Source organism: Salmo salar, chromosome ssa11 (genome assembly GCF_905237065.1).
Source record: "Salmo salar chromosome ssa11, Ssal_v3.1, whole genome shotgun sequence".
NCBI classification, from domain to species: Eukaryota; Metazoa; Chordata; class Actinopteri; order Salmoniformes; family Salmonidae; genus Salmo; species Salmo salar.
Genome location: NC_059452.1, coordinates 86,910,156 through 86,923,980, shown reverse-complemented (window position 1 = coordinate 86,923,980; position 13,825 = coordinate 86,910,156). Strand labels below are relative to the sequence as shown.

At 46.6% G+C, this 13,825-nt stretch overlaps 2 protein-coding genes across 4 annotated transcripts; one reads left to right on the top strand and one right to left on the bottom strand.

Annotated features, from left to right (window-relative positions):
- The first annotated feature begins 1,366 nt into the window (after positions 1–1,366).
- Positions 1,367–4,225, top strand: LOC106563213 (protein FAM166B). The gene is made up of 6 exons (XM_014128563.2): positions 1,367–1,719; positions 2,301–2,524; positions 2,622–2,770; positions 3,323–3,455; positions 3,586–3,798; positions 3,951–4,225. Exons 1-6 carry the CDS (start codon positions 1,646–1,648, stop codon positions 4,073–4,075), a joined length of 918 nt encoding a protein of 305 aa, XP_013984038.1. The 5' UTR covers positions 1,367–1,645; the 3' UTR covers positions 4,076–4,225.
- Positions 4,221–13,784, bottom strand: LOC106563212 (AP-4 complex accessory subunit RUSC2). Of its 3 annotated transcripts, none has more exons than XM_014128562.2 (10): positions 13,632–13,784; positions 10,258–11,598; positions 9,817–10,114; positions 8,683–9,690; positions 7,184–7,260; positions 6,837–7,011; positions 6,596–6,701; positions 6,429–6,475; positions 5,599–6,316; positions 4,221–5,512 (listed from the first exon to the last, which is right to left on the bottom strand). In XM_014128562.2, the coding sequence occupies exons 2-10, from the start codon at positions 11,536–11,538 to the stop codon at positions 5,413–5,415; spliced, it is 3,810 nt and encodes a 1,269-aa protein (XP_013984037.1). In that variant the 5' UTR covers positions 11,539–11,598; positions 13,632–13,784; the 3' UTR covers positions 4,221–5,412. The 3 variants fall into 3 exon arrangements, with proteins under 3 accessions (XP_013984037.1, XP_013984034.1, XP_013984035.1); XM_014128559.2 differs by having other exon boundaries at positions 9,817–10,117; positions 13,632–13,783; XM_014128560.2 differs by having other exon boundaries at positions 9,817–10,117; positions 13,628–13,760.
- Positions 13,785–13,825: the final 41 nt, after the last annotated feature.

The following is a 13,825-nucleotide window of genomic DNA, read 5'->3' as shown; positions in this document are numbered from 1 at the left end:
TGAGGCCTGTTCATCCACAACTGACAGGCTGACTGTCCTCCTCAGACCAGCACTCCCTGACCTGTGACCTGCCCTCTGGTTATGGGTCACTGAGTGCGTTGAGGGTAGTGAAGCCATGTGACACTGCCGTCATGGCACGGCGTCTCTCTCGCCATGCCTCAGGACCTGCCGCTTGTCTGTCCTCCGCAGTGCCTGCTCGACTTTCGGTGCATGACCACAGCCAGCTCCCTGTGCCCCTGAGCCCTGGTCCTGAGGCAGAGGGACAGGGAAGAAGAGGAGCAGAAGGATGGCAGAGAGAGGACAGGAGAGCATCCTCCTCCCTGAATGAAGTTGAGACAGGATCAATAGCTATATTACACTTGGACACAGACGGAGGGGAGGAAGGGAGAGAAGCCTCAGAGCTGGTTATCTCCACCCCAGAATCCTCAGTATTAGACTGCACCAGTGTCCCCACGTCAGATTTAGACATGGAAGTTGTCCCTGAAAGGGTGAGGGAATCTCCAGAGTCACCCCCTTCCCACTGGCCCTCCAAAGCTACCACTGGCCCAAACTTTGCTCCAACATGGGAAAACGTAGACAAATTCAGTCAACTTAAAATAATGTTTTTGCTCAAATTGTCTCATATGTTCATTCAACTAGAAATTATTATTTGGGCAACTTACCTAAGAAAAGGCTGTGGAGATAGTTAAACACACAGTGCTTTTAACATTAAGTTTGTACATAGTCTACAACTCCAGAGGCTGTGACCTATCTGAGCAGTTTAAGCATAGCCTACACATACAGTAGGCTGTCGATCACTTATTTGAAATTAGGATTTTCACTATTTGTTTTGTGTCAGTGTACAGAATCAGTACCTGTAAACAATGATGTGAAATGCAATTTTCACTTTGGAATATGATGTTAAAAAAGAGGAGTACAAATGAGAAGTTCGACCTTTTCGCTATTAGTATTTTATTCTACACAAGGAAATATCCCAGCCAATGCTGCAATGCTGCTGTAATTCACCAGGTGTCGCTATAGACCAGGATACTTTCATGCCACAAACTTGATAACCTTTCAAATATCTAATTTTATTTCAAAATGAATAATTAATTAATCATTTCATGTATTTATCTATTTTCTCATAGGCAAATGTAAGATCTGATCATTAAAAAGTGGGTGAAACATGTGAGATGGCTAAAAAACAAAACCAGGAGGGTTTGTGTAAAAAAAAAAAAATATAGAAACCTGGCTATAGTATCGAATAAGAGAAAAATAATAAAATAAGCCTATTGAATATGCGAAATAACTATTAGGAAGGATAGACTGGTTTGTTTATTCAAATGACACTTGAGACCTGTTTGACCATAAGGTGCATGGGAATGTGTGAGGGCGGTGCGTATTTGCCACCGCAGAATGAAGCAACAAGCTGTAGCCTACAGTACAGTACACAACAAGCTTTAAAATGTTGGGGGCAAAAGGCGAGCAGATGACCTTCACAATGGCAACAATGAAATGACGGAATAATGGATCCTTGACCTGGTCTAGACGTTGTCGACATATCTCTTCGCGCAGTCCACATCCTGACAACCATCCGCAAACACTAGAAAGTACGTGACTGTCAGCCCCCCGGCCCCAGATCTCGAGTCCGGTTCAGAGGTACAGTATGGCCAACATGGAGGAATTCCCCCCCAAATTCAGTAAGGTGCTGGTGACACCTGATCCGCACTACATACCGGGGTAGGTAATTCACACAACTGCTTTGCTTTTGTATTTTAGCAAATCAATTAATTAAATACTGTAATTATATGTGTGCAATATTAAGCTTTATTTGTATTACATACATGGTGTGCTATGTATAGGGAAATTACTACATTCTAGCCTTTTCAATGATGCATTAATGAGTAGGCTATTCGTGCGTAAATCCATAGATTTACTTGATCATTTCGCCCTTTCTCTCATTACACATAACATACATTAGGCCTACTATAGGCCTAAGGAATTAACATACACATTTTCACAAACCTACACGAAATTTCCTTGAGGAAGAAAGAGCAAGTCAGTGCTCTAGGCCATCACCCATGGCAACGGTACCCAGAAAGGTTCAACTCAGAGGCTGAACTTGCTGACATGAAGGAACACAACACAGCTCAAACTAACTACCTGAGATCCATAGTCACCTTTCACCTCAATAAAGCCAGACTTTGATAGGGACATGGTAATAGGTTTCAATTATTTATACTACTGTCAACATGACAGAATAAATCCAAAAAGCCTTGTTTAAAATCTAGTCAGAATCCTCACCACCTCTCTGTCCTCAGGTATGCAGGTTACTGCCCCCAGCTGAAGTACCACCTGGGGAAGACCTACGGCCAACTGACCGCCAAGTTGCTGTCCTCTCCGGAGGTGTCGCGCTCACGTCGCCTGGTCCTCCACACGGGCTGCTTCCCCTCCACAGAGACAGACACGGGCCCACGGGACGAGATCTGGAGGAGCCACCATGGAGAACGCAGGAATCTGGAGAGGATGATACCGGGATATACTGGTAAACACACTGTTGCTCAGCTTTCATACATTAAGCAGAACTCCTTCTCTTCTGTAAAGTATGTTTTGCATTGTGTTGACTCTGGTGTCTTTTACAGGCTTTGTTCCCAAAAGCCAGAACTACTTCTCCCATACGTATGCCGAGACGTGTCGCGAGGCCCTGTCTGAGTTTGACCGGGACCAGCAGAGGGTTCGCCTGGCATCAGCAATACCGCTTGTCAGCAACAACACCATCTCAGAGTTTAAAGTACCAAGCTCTAATCTCTCGCTCTCTCTCACTTACGCATGCATGCTCGCCCCACCCACACACACAGGGTCATCCCTGTTTAATAATCCATGCTGAGATCCTGTGTCAGTGTCATGTATAACTCACTGTCTGTCTAAACGAGGCCAGGTGCACAACCTGGAGAGCACTCCAATCATAGACCACCCACAGATTCAGATCAGTCACGGGCTAGATTCAATCAGATTGACATTCATATAGCACTGTTTTGGTGGTGTCAGAGGTGGAACTGCGTTAGAGCTGTCAAATCCACAAGGGGCTCATTGCATTACTTTATCGCAGACACTGCCATTGGATGCAATGAAACTACACCGACTATAATCCAACAAATCCCATGCACCCGCATTAGAAGTTGATTGAATTATAAAAATGTCACATTAATACCATGGGAGAAAATCTCCTTTTATAATCAAACGTCTATAGTCTGGGATAGGGCCTTGGGTAGGAGCCAGAAGCTTGAATACCTTCTCTGTCTCAACCATAGTGTCTGTCTGTCATTCTATCTATCCCCTCCAGCCTCGGAGACTGAGCACCCCTCTGACGGCCATCTCTAAAGAGCCAGCCCCCTACAAGACCATGGACCCCTGGAAGCCCAAAGGCTCTCCGTACTTCATGGCAGACAGCAGTCCACACAAGTACTTCATCTCAGGTAGCTACAGTATGCCAGAGGTACCATTTGAAATACCTCATGTGATACTGTTTGCTTTAGTGTGCAGCACAATCAACTGTATAGGAGTCCCTTTGTATTGACTAGATCTTCCATTTGGGCATGTATTCAGGTTTCACAGGGTATGTGCCCAAATCTCGCTTCTTGATTGGGACGGGCTACCCCATCACCACCAACAAGGCTCTGGTTCAGTTTGGGAAGGAGATGAGGAGGGACCCCACCTCCCTGCAACTCCCTGGGGAGGAATCAGGAGCCCTGCCCCCCATCCCCACTGTCTACCCCTCCCACCGGGGCCTGCTGCCCTCCTACACCGGCCATGTTCCAGGTGGGCCTTAACTTCTTCAAAACACTACAGTACCAAGCCTCAGACACAGCTCTGAAATCTCCATATCTACCATCTTGATTATTATAATTTATCATATTATATTATCACATCAAGATCAAGTCTTAATCAAGTCACCTTCAATCTGCCCACAGGATACAAGTTCAGGTACGGCCAGACCTTTGAGAAGCTTACCCACAATGCCCTGGGGCTGAGCGGCACTCAGAGTAATGGAGGAACAATTCACCAGACAATCACAAGGACCAGGGTAGAGAACTGAGTGATGAATCCAAGGACTTTGAAATAACAGCGTCTGTGAAACAGCAAAACTTTGGTCCGTGGACTATGTACATCCCAGGGTGAAAAATAATAATGGCCCATTTTCTTTGTATGAGCATGTGTGAATGTGAAGTACAAGTCACAAGTTAAATCAATAAGTTATCTTTATTTGCAAAGGTTGATTGTCACAGGGAACTTACACTCAGAGAGGGTGCATTCTTCTAAGGTTGTAGGGTAAGGACAGTTAGGTTGGGGAGGAAAGATGAGAGGGGTTTGATAAACTCACTTTCACATTATTGCAGAGGTTATAATGACCAAGTCATTCCTGTCACGCAATTTCAAACTTTATTTTTCTCCTTAGCTTAGTAGTACTGGCCTATCTAAACAGTGTACACCTGAAACACACCATGATAGCTTCATATTGTGCAAACACACTCAATTTGGAGACTAACGGTTCCACAAATCTAGAATTTGATTACCTAAATATTTACAAAACTCTACTTCTCTATCATAAAAAACAATATATTAGGACATTGATGTAGGTAGAAGAACCACACAAAGTAGTAAGATTAAATTAGCGCTTAATGACTTGAACATACATACATTATTTTATTTTTACACATGCACAGAAATCTTACCATGCTAGTCTGGATTACCTCACAAACATGTATTGACTTTGTCTAGTTGAATATGAAGGCAACCTCATTTTGGAAGATAAGCCACTATACAAGGCTGCTGAGTGGCATAATATTTGGCACTAGTTAACATGGCTAGTAAAGATTGCATTTCTGCATTTTTTTGTTGACATTCCATTCACACATAGAATAGACAGGGCATAGGGGTTTGGAAGGTAGAGGACAGATTGAAACTATTAGGAGAATAGGATGCTACTGTATGGTATGCATGCAGTTCCATTAAATACTAATTGGTTTCTTATGGAGATTCTGGAATGGTCCACAAGGCTTTCAGATCCTAATGCAAGACTGTAGCATAGGTGGAGCCTCTCATTGACCACAGTTTGATTGACAGGTGCACAGGGAGAATCTATTGCATGAATCCCAATTCATGACAGATGAACAGAAGCACTTGTAAATATAACTAAACATCGGAGAGTTGTTATTGCCTTAAAATGACATTTGGGTAAATGTATCACCCATGCTCAGACAGTAACAAATGGTCTACTGGGCTTTTCTGACCAGTGTGAGTGTGTTCTAGCTGAGGTGTCTGTGTGTAACACATTGCACTACAAGACTGACTCAGGATCATGCAGTTCACATTTTTGGTAGTGTATCTTTTCTTCTCCCTACCCCTCTCCATTGTGGTCCTGGGGCACTAGGTCTATGTTTGGTGTTTCCAGTCAGGCTGTTTCCCTGACCATACTGTATGGGCCAATAGGCCCAGCTGAGAGCTGTCCAACTGCAGCCACTGTGAAGGTCTCCTGTAAGACAAGAGAAATACAGTTAAGGAGCAACTGTAATAACAACATAGGAACAGGTTAGCCATAGTTCGGTCATAAATGTTGACCTTTTCTGGGTCTGTGTCCGATTGGGGTTTTGGGGTGCCCTCTGTGTCCTGGCTGGGTGGTCCCTTCCTGATCCAAAGAGCTTGGCCCAGCGTAGCCCACCCTGGGAAGGGCTATCATCCTGGGGGTCTGCCGTCATCCTGGGGGTCTCCGGAACCCTCCCCTCCCTCCTGCCCTGTGAATTCTCTTCTTCTCTCCTCCCCTCCATCCCCTGCTGAGGCTCAGGGTGGATGACATGCTTGTAAATCTGTCCACATTCCACCCTCTCCGCGTGGGAAGGTTGTCTCTGCCAACACCCTGGAATAGCGGCTGACCACAGGCTCCTGCTAGACTCGCCTACAGGCCTCACCCTCTTCTCCTGACACATGGCCTTTGAAACCTGGGAGGACCCCTGAAGATGCTGTACCAGCTGGTGTGGGTCACCAGTTGGCCTGCTGTTCTCCCTGGGTCCATCCATAGAGCTATACGCCCCCTGTCTGTCTTCTCTGTCTCCTTTCAACAGGGGACAACTGGTCATGAGAAAAGTGGAGCATGGTGGAGCTTGTTCCTCAGAGCAGAGCCGTCTGTTGTGTAGCAGGCGGGGCTCCAGCAGCAAGTTGAGATCAAAGGGTAACATGGAGAGAGGCTGCAGCAGGAGGAGAAGCTCCTGGAACAGAGGCTGACACTGCCCCTGCGACATGGCGAGGAAACCCCATGGATGGTAGTGAGCTTTCACCACCTCTGGGGAGAGGACAGTTTGAAAGCGTATGAGAGAGTTAAGTTTCAAGGACATTTTTTCTAATAACAATTTGGAGAAAATGGAAAAAAATAGCCTGTTCTTTAATCTAAACACCTTTTTGGTTGTAGAGGTGATTCAGCCAGAATTCCAAGGTCCTCAGGCTAAAAGAGAGAATATAAGTCCTTCATTTTACAATCATAACATTTCATAATCAAGACAACATTAGTACACAATGTGATATTATACTAAAAAAGACCATCGGAGACTTGACAGGGACTCACTTGAGCAGCCCCATGATGAAGGCTCGTAGTTTCATACAGTGGCTGGTCAACAGGGAGCACTGCCTCACCTTGGACAGCAAGCTGTGGAGCACCCGGGTGGTAGGGCCTGAGACAGGAACAGAGACCATCAAACTACAACCCCCATGAGCAACTATAGCCATACCATCATCAGCATCAAACCTACCATAACCTCCCACACCCCACATAATCATGATCATCATCACCACCATGCATTTCTGACCTGTGTGAGTGAAGGCCTCTACCACGTTCCAGGCGTGGTTGCGTCGCTGACCGATGATCAGGTCCAGTTTGTGGTCCCTGAGACCATCCTGCAGAATGTTCTGGATGGTGGGACACAGATGCTCCAGAACTAGACCACCAATGGTGGTACTCCTAGAGCTGTTCCCTAGCCACATCTGGAGAGAGTGGTACATTATCACATCATGATCAATATTTACACCGTCATTGTAAAATAATAACATATCTTTCTGGAGGTTGATTCATCCCATCAGGACTACTGTCAGTTTTTGTGATTTGTCCGGTTATTCTAGTTCCTTTCAGATTGCTTTTAGCTCAGATGCACTGTACCTTTTCCCCAGGATCTCGACTGGTGCCAAAATGAGCCATGATCAAATCCACTGCCAAGCTCACAGATTTCAGCAGACCTGGAGAAACATGAAGAGGGAAGAAGCCCATCAAGAGTTGGCTCATTTCCTATTCTGTACCATGCAGGGGGTTATCAACATACCTGAGGGGACTGACATAAAAGACTACCACATGTTGATTCATTAACCAGAAACATCACACTGGATAAAAAGGTGTGTGGCTATATGGTGAACCACGAGGAACTATATCCATGTGTTGAAGTTTTATTTGTCACACGCACAAGTACAGTTTAATGCTTAACTTGCAAGCCCTACCCAACAGTAATATTAAAAAAGTACAACTAATTTTAAAAAACTGAAATAAGAGAGGAAGCCTCTACAGGAGTGTGTCCCAACCCCGGTCCTCCAGTACCCTCACCAGTACACATTTTCATTATAGCCCTGGTCAAACACACCTGATTCAGCTCATTGAGGGCTTGATGATTAGTTGACAAGTTGAATCAGGTGTGCTTGTCCAGGGTTACAATACAATGTGTACTGTTGGGGGTACTGGAGGACCAGGGTTGGGACACACTGGTATACATGGTACATTTACAATGTGCAGGGATACTGGACATGATTCATGATTGTGGGGCAGTAAAGGTGGGTCTGGAGAGAAGGACACCAGCAGGTCTGGATGATGGGTGTGACTACATGAGTCATCCACCATGGTGAAAAAGGAGGAAGGGAAGAGTAAGCGATAGAATGCTCTATTGCTACTCTCCCCCATTCTCTCCATTTCTCTCCTTTCCTCTCTCCTTTTCTCTCCCTTCCTCCATATTGTCTGCCTCTCTCTAAAATGTCAGGGTACAATCTTCATGCATATTAAATCTGCCTACAGTGCTCTCCCCTGCCAAGCGGACAGTGCATCACCGTGCAAGCTTTGCTTTCACAAGACAATGTGCATACAAGCATGTGATTAACATTTACATTTTTATAACCAAACAATGTGTCTTTATTGTGGCACAAAAAATTCAACATAATTCTGTGAATCATATATCCAGGGTATCAACAACACTGCACCCACTGCAACACACTCACTGGAGCTTGCACACTCTCACACACTAGATGTCTCAGCCAATCCTGTGCAGGGAAAGATAAAAATAGGTCATGTTTGAAAGAAACCCCCTTCAGGGTATTGAAGGCACTGCTACAGCAAGCTCTGCAGAGTAACAGACAATGCAGGATTCCAGTTTCCCATAATGACTGTTCAGAAGAGTCGAATTACTCTTCATCTTCAGATTACTGACACTGGTCTGCCTACCACACTACATCCTCTTTATACGGTGACATCACATCACACATGAGATACTCTCAGCTCAAAACCCCCTCAACCCCATACATGCTCACTTACATATAGACTACCTCACCAATCTACAGTATATATGAGATCTTCCATGCTCTATCCCCTATACACAGATCAGGCCCCTTCCTCCCCCTCACCTCTCCTCTGCAGATGGCTGATGGACAGAGACTCGTAGGAGGCTTCAGGTGACAGGCAGAACTCCACAGGTGGCCAACTGTCACTCAGGCTGAAGGAGTCACAGTGCTGTTGTTGATGCTGCTTCACACTGGGCCCTGCCGACACCAGGGGCTGCAGGAGGGCACTCAGAGAGGACATATGGGCCACTGAGGAGAGAGCAGCTGTCAGGCTATAGTGAGAGCCTGCAGACCCAGCCTTAGGTATTGAGGTTAGTGGGGTTCTCTTGTGGGGCGGTAAGGGTGGGTCTGGAGAGAAGGACACCAGCAGGTCTGGATGAGGGGTGTGAATGACAGATGGGGACATGGTTGCTACATGGGAGTCAATGGGGCAGTCAGGGCTGTGGGTCAGGAGGACTGGGCTGGGGCTCTTCTGCTCTGGAAACCGGCAAATGAGATCTTGGCAGATCTGAGCCATGCCTTGGCTATGTTTGTTTGAATCTTTACATTGAGACTGGTTTGGGCTACTGTGGGCCTGACCTGGGCTGGGGTAGCTTTGGTCTAGGTCTGCAAAGAGCTGGTCATGGCATGAATGAACCTGGGTTAGTTCGCTTTTAGATTGTATTGTGCTTATGTGAGCTTGTTTTGGACTGGTAAAAGTAAAGCCAGTGCTACTGTAGGGCCTGTAAGGACTGGAGTGTGTCCAGTTGCGTCTGGACTGGAAGTGTTCTGGACTGGGGGTGCAGGTGGAGCAGGTATCAGAGCTAGAGGGGCCCTCCAGGAGGATGGCTCCATAGCTGCCCAGCGGTGAAGGACGCAGGTGGGTCAGGAGTCTGTTGCCTTTGCACTTGAACCCTGGCTGGGAGCTGGGCTTGGTGTTCTTGTGGCTGATGTACTGGTCCAGCAGGGAGCCCAGGGGCTGGCTCTGAGGTTTACCTGCTGGGGGAAGCAGGACGAAGGGCTGGATGGGCAGGGAGCTGGGCCTCTGAGCCTTACTGTACCGCACCACAGGAGTCGCCCATGAACACGCCCCTAAGAGTAGGAGGGGAAAGAGGGAGGACAGGGGATTGAACGTTTGAAAAATAGGACAAAACAAGGGTTAGCTTCAGCTGAATCACAATTACTCATGTAAAAATACAGACTGGCTTGTTTTCATACCCTCCTCCTCCGCCTCATGGTCTGGTGACACAGAAGGGTGGTTGGACACAGTGCTACTGCCTTGGTTGGGACTCAGGAGTAGGGGGGAGTGGCTGCTATTCTGGCCCAGGGAAACTGCCTCCTGGATAGGACACAGGTCCTGGGAGGTGTGGGAGTGGCTGGAGCTCTGACAGCTGTCTGTATGTCTCTTACAGTGTGCAATCTCAGCGAAGGTGGTGACATGTTGGGAGTCCCAGCTCATACAGCGAGGACGGTGCAATGGGGTAGCTCTCCTCCCTTCTTTGTCTGAGCCTTCTTCCTGCTGGCCATGGAGAAACGGAGAAACTTTGATTAGGAAAGTCAACCGTTATGAAAGTAATTCTGCTCATCATACATCTTACAAATTAGTCAAAACATGAAGGACATTTTTAAACATACTGTACGTTATTGTGGTAAGCCTACCTGTTTGTTCCCCTGGCCCTGATCTCCCCGGGCCTTATTGAAGAGGACGTAGTGGCCCTCTGAGGTGACACTGGTGGTGCTGGACCAGGCCGGGCTAGGCGAGGCTGACTGAGATGAGAGGTCACAAGTCACCAGCTTGTAGTACTTCTGGGTGGTCCCTGTGGGCAGCAGCCTGGCCTGGCTCTGGAGACAGGAAGTGAGGTCAGAGACCTCCAGAGAGGACAGGAGGCTCTGGGTATCGGGAAGGTAGATGTTACAGTTGGAGTCCAGCGCCTGCGGTGACCAGCAGGGGGCAGAAGGCCCCCCGTCATGAGGAGAGGAGGTTGTTCGGCTCCCCTGACTAGGTACAGCAGCCTGAGGTCCCTGAGACTCCTGGGAGAAAGGGTGCAGGTTTAGGAAGACAGAGCCCTCTGCTGGCTGGGAGGACTGTACTGCAGGGCAGCTGAGGTCGTTTGGGGTGGCAGGGTTGTTACTCTTGTTGTAGATGGCGCTGAAGTTGACAAGAACCCCATCAGAGCTGTTGCAGGAGGAGTCTGTGACATACTCTAGATGACCCTCAGAGAAAGACTCAGAGAAACATTTTGGTTGACCATAGCTGAAGCAGTAGCCCTCATCACCACATTTGAACATATTATCTTCAATATCCACTACTCTCTCCTGCTCCCCACAGTCCAACAACACAGTACTACCCTTGTTGTCATTGTTCTGCTGACTGGCTGATTGGCTAGAAGGTTTGGAGGACCACCTCCCAGCATTACTCAGGGCCCAGTTAGAGTTCCCATGCAGCTGCAGCACAAAAAAAGGGTCCTCGTGGTATCTGTGCAGGTTATCACTATCCTCATCATCTTCTTCCACCCCTTCATTCGGGAGGAAGGAGTTGTGTGACTGTAAAGAACCTCTAACTACAGGGTGTTCTTTATGTCTTTGGGAGATGGTCATCTGTGATGCCTCCTCTGGTGAGGATCCAGAGTCACACCTCCCGCTGCTGTCGCTGCCCCCCTCCCTGTCCCCCTCCTCCTCGCTCCGGTCCTCCTTGAGGCTCCAGTAGCTGGAGGAGATGTGTCTGAGGCTGCTGTGGAAGGGTTCTCTGTGGAGGTTGTCCTGCTCGGGGAGGGAGGCGGCACGGGTCAGACCTACGGAGCTGGAGCACAGCCGACCAGGCTGCTTGGCAGGGCCACTGCACAGAGCTGCCTGCACAGGAAGCTGCCAGGGGGGGAGCTGCACCAGGGGGAAGTGACACGTGATCAGGGTATCCCCTGATTGGCTGGCCGTCCTGTTCATTCTCTCAGCTCATGAGGTGATGTTATTACTGCAAGAGTCTCCATTCTCTGAAGAAAACACCTGAAACAGGAGGAGGACAGTATTAAATGGGCTATGATACTATGAAGCCTTGTGATAATTCTGGAGCCTATAGTCATTCACTACTACTACATCCTCTCCCTCTGGGCTAGAGCTCCATGATTCACTCAGTCAGCCGTGGAGTAGGAAGCACACAGCAGACTATCGCATACTGTTCACACACACTCACACAAACATGTTTTCTGAGCCCAACTCTCATCCCCTAAACCCTTAGCTAGTGCTTCCTCCCTGTAAAGACAGTTCTGAGCCTCAGCCTTCTATGACAACAGTGTCATGGATTACAGTGAGCAGGCTCACAGAGTCATTTTAAGAGATTTGGAGAGGGTGGGCTCTACTCTACTCCTGGCTCTTTTTGAGAATATAAAACCCTTGTCATTTTCTGAATTCTGTTAAATCATCCAAATAGTCTCATCTTGAGCTTTGAAGCTTACTTTCGTATTGAGGTCAAGTCACTATAAATAACTTTAAAGCGATTTTAAATGCAAAATGTTTGTTTGATACATTTTTTGGGGTACAGAGTATTGTTTATGAGAGGTGTTATCCTTCACAGCCTACCGTTCACACCCCTACAGTGCCCCATCTGGGTGTAATCTGTAAATCTCAGCAACATCTGGTGCCAGGGACCAGGGAAAGCTGAAAAAAAATCCTCTTTATCCTCAAAAGGTTTTCGAAACAAACAAACATGTCAACAAATATCTCCACCATGAAAGCCTATCCATAACTGTACTAATATCCATTACATACACATTTAACTAGGCCTAAGTGTCTCTGTTTCAGTTCATCTGTTTACTAGGGAAATACACATCACTTGTCAACAAGCTGTTCCTGATTTGGCATAGAAGAATAGTTGAAGTTTCTCTAATCCCATACAGTAGGCATCGTATCCATGAGAACTGGAATCCATGCACTGACATTTCCTTGGAGCCTCTCATCTTTAAATAAGATCATTAAGTTAAATACCAGGAGAGAATTTCATGTGGAAAGTGGGCCATGCAGGCTGACAGGGTGTTGTTGGAGATAACTAACCACTGCACTGCATATTTGATATGCCCCCCTGCGTCCCAGTCAGCACCCCTGCCTGCCTGGCTACTAATCATAGGCTGTGGTAGAGTGGAACACAGATCAAGACAACAGACTTGATGTTGTTTTTTTCTGTTTCTGTAATGTTTGTTTTCCTGTAATGAACCGTTAAAGGGCTGTACAATAGACATCATTATGGTGCTCAGATTAGAACAGTTTGGCCTATATTCTGTGGAAATTATTGCTGTAAGCACGGGCAATACGGAATTGGCAAGGTCATTTTAAACAAACTATATTCAGTCATTTCAGCAGAAGATTTATCCCAACACAGTACATCAGACAGAGCTTGGTCTCCTTGGTCACCACCTCCTCTGCTTAAAGGTTAAGGGTGAACAAACAGTGGAAGGAAAACTGTGTATATGTATGTCCAGTGCACTAGACTGAATAGTGAGTCAGTTACAATGTCCCAGAATGTCTTTGAGGTTGTCATTCTAGCTCGCACAGCACACCTGAAAGACATCACATGAGTTACAATGTGACATAGGGTCTGCATGAAAGATGGGGAGGGCGTGTGAAATGGGGCGAGTGTCAAAGCAAGAAACTGACAGCAGAGTCCATAACGCGTCTCAGCACAGGTTCTAAACAGCGCATCATGCCAGTAGGCTACCAAAACACACACGACCAACATTTGACAGTAGCACTACGATGTCCTGAAGACGTTTACATTAAACAAAATTCTAAATAAGCAGGCATCTCCTAACCTACATTTTTTTTTCTAACAGGGTCAAAACGTGCACTGTAATCCTCTCCCAATTTTACAATTTAAAGTTACAATGGATGCATAATATTAATATTATATAATTGAGAAGAGCAGGCCTAACGATATATTTTCCCTTCAAAATCTTCAACATAATGCAGTTGAATGATTAATAAGACATGCGCCACTCGAATGCTGAAGTATTAAATTACGTAAAACAAACATTAAACATACATACGGTTGGCGTTGCGGGTAGTTTGAAGCCTTCGATCGGTTATTATGTTGTAAATTGTGACTGCCAATAGTCCCAACTGCTGCAGGTCGGTTCCTTCTTTCCAACTGTCCGTGCGTCGCGCTTCCAGTGCCGGTGAAACAGAGGCCAGACCAGGTCAGCGGTATATTTGCGTCACAACGTCTCTAGCCAATGCACAG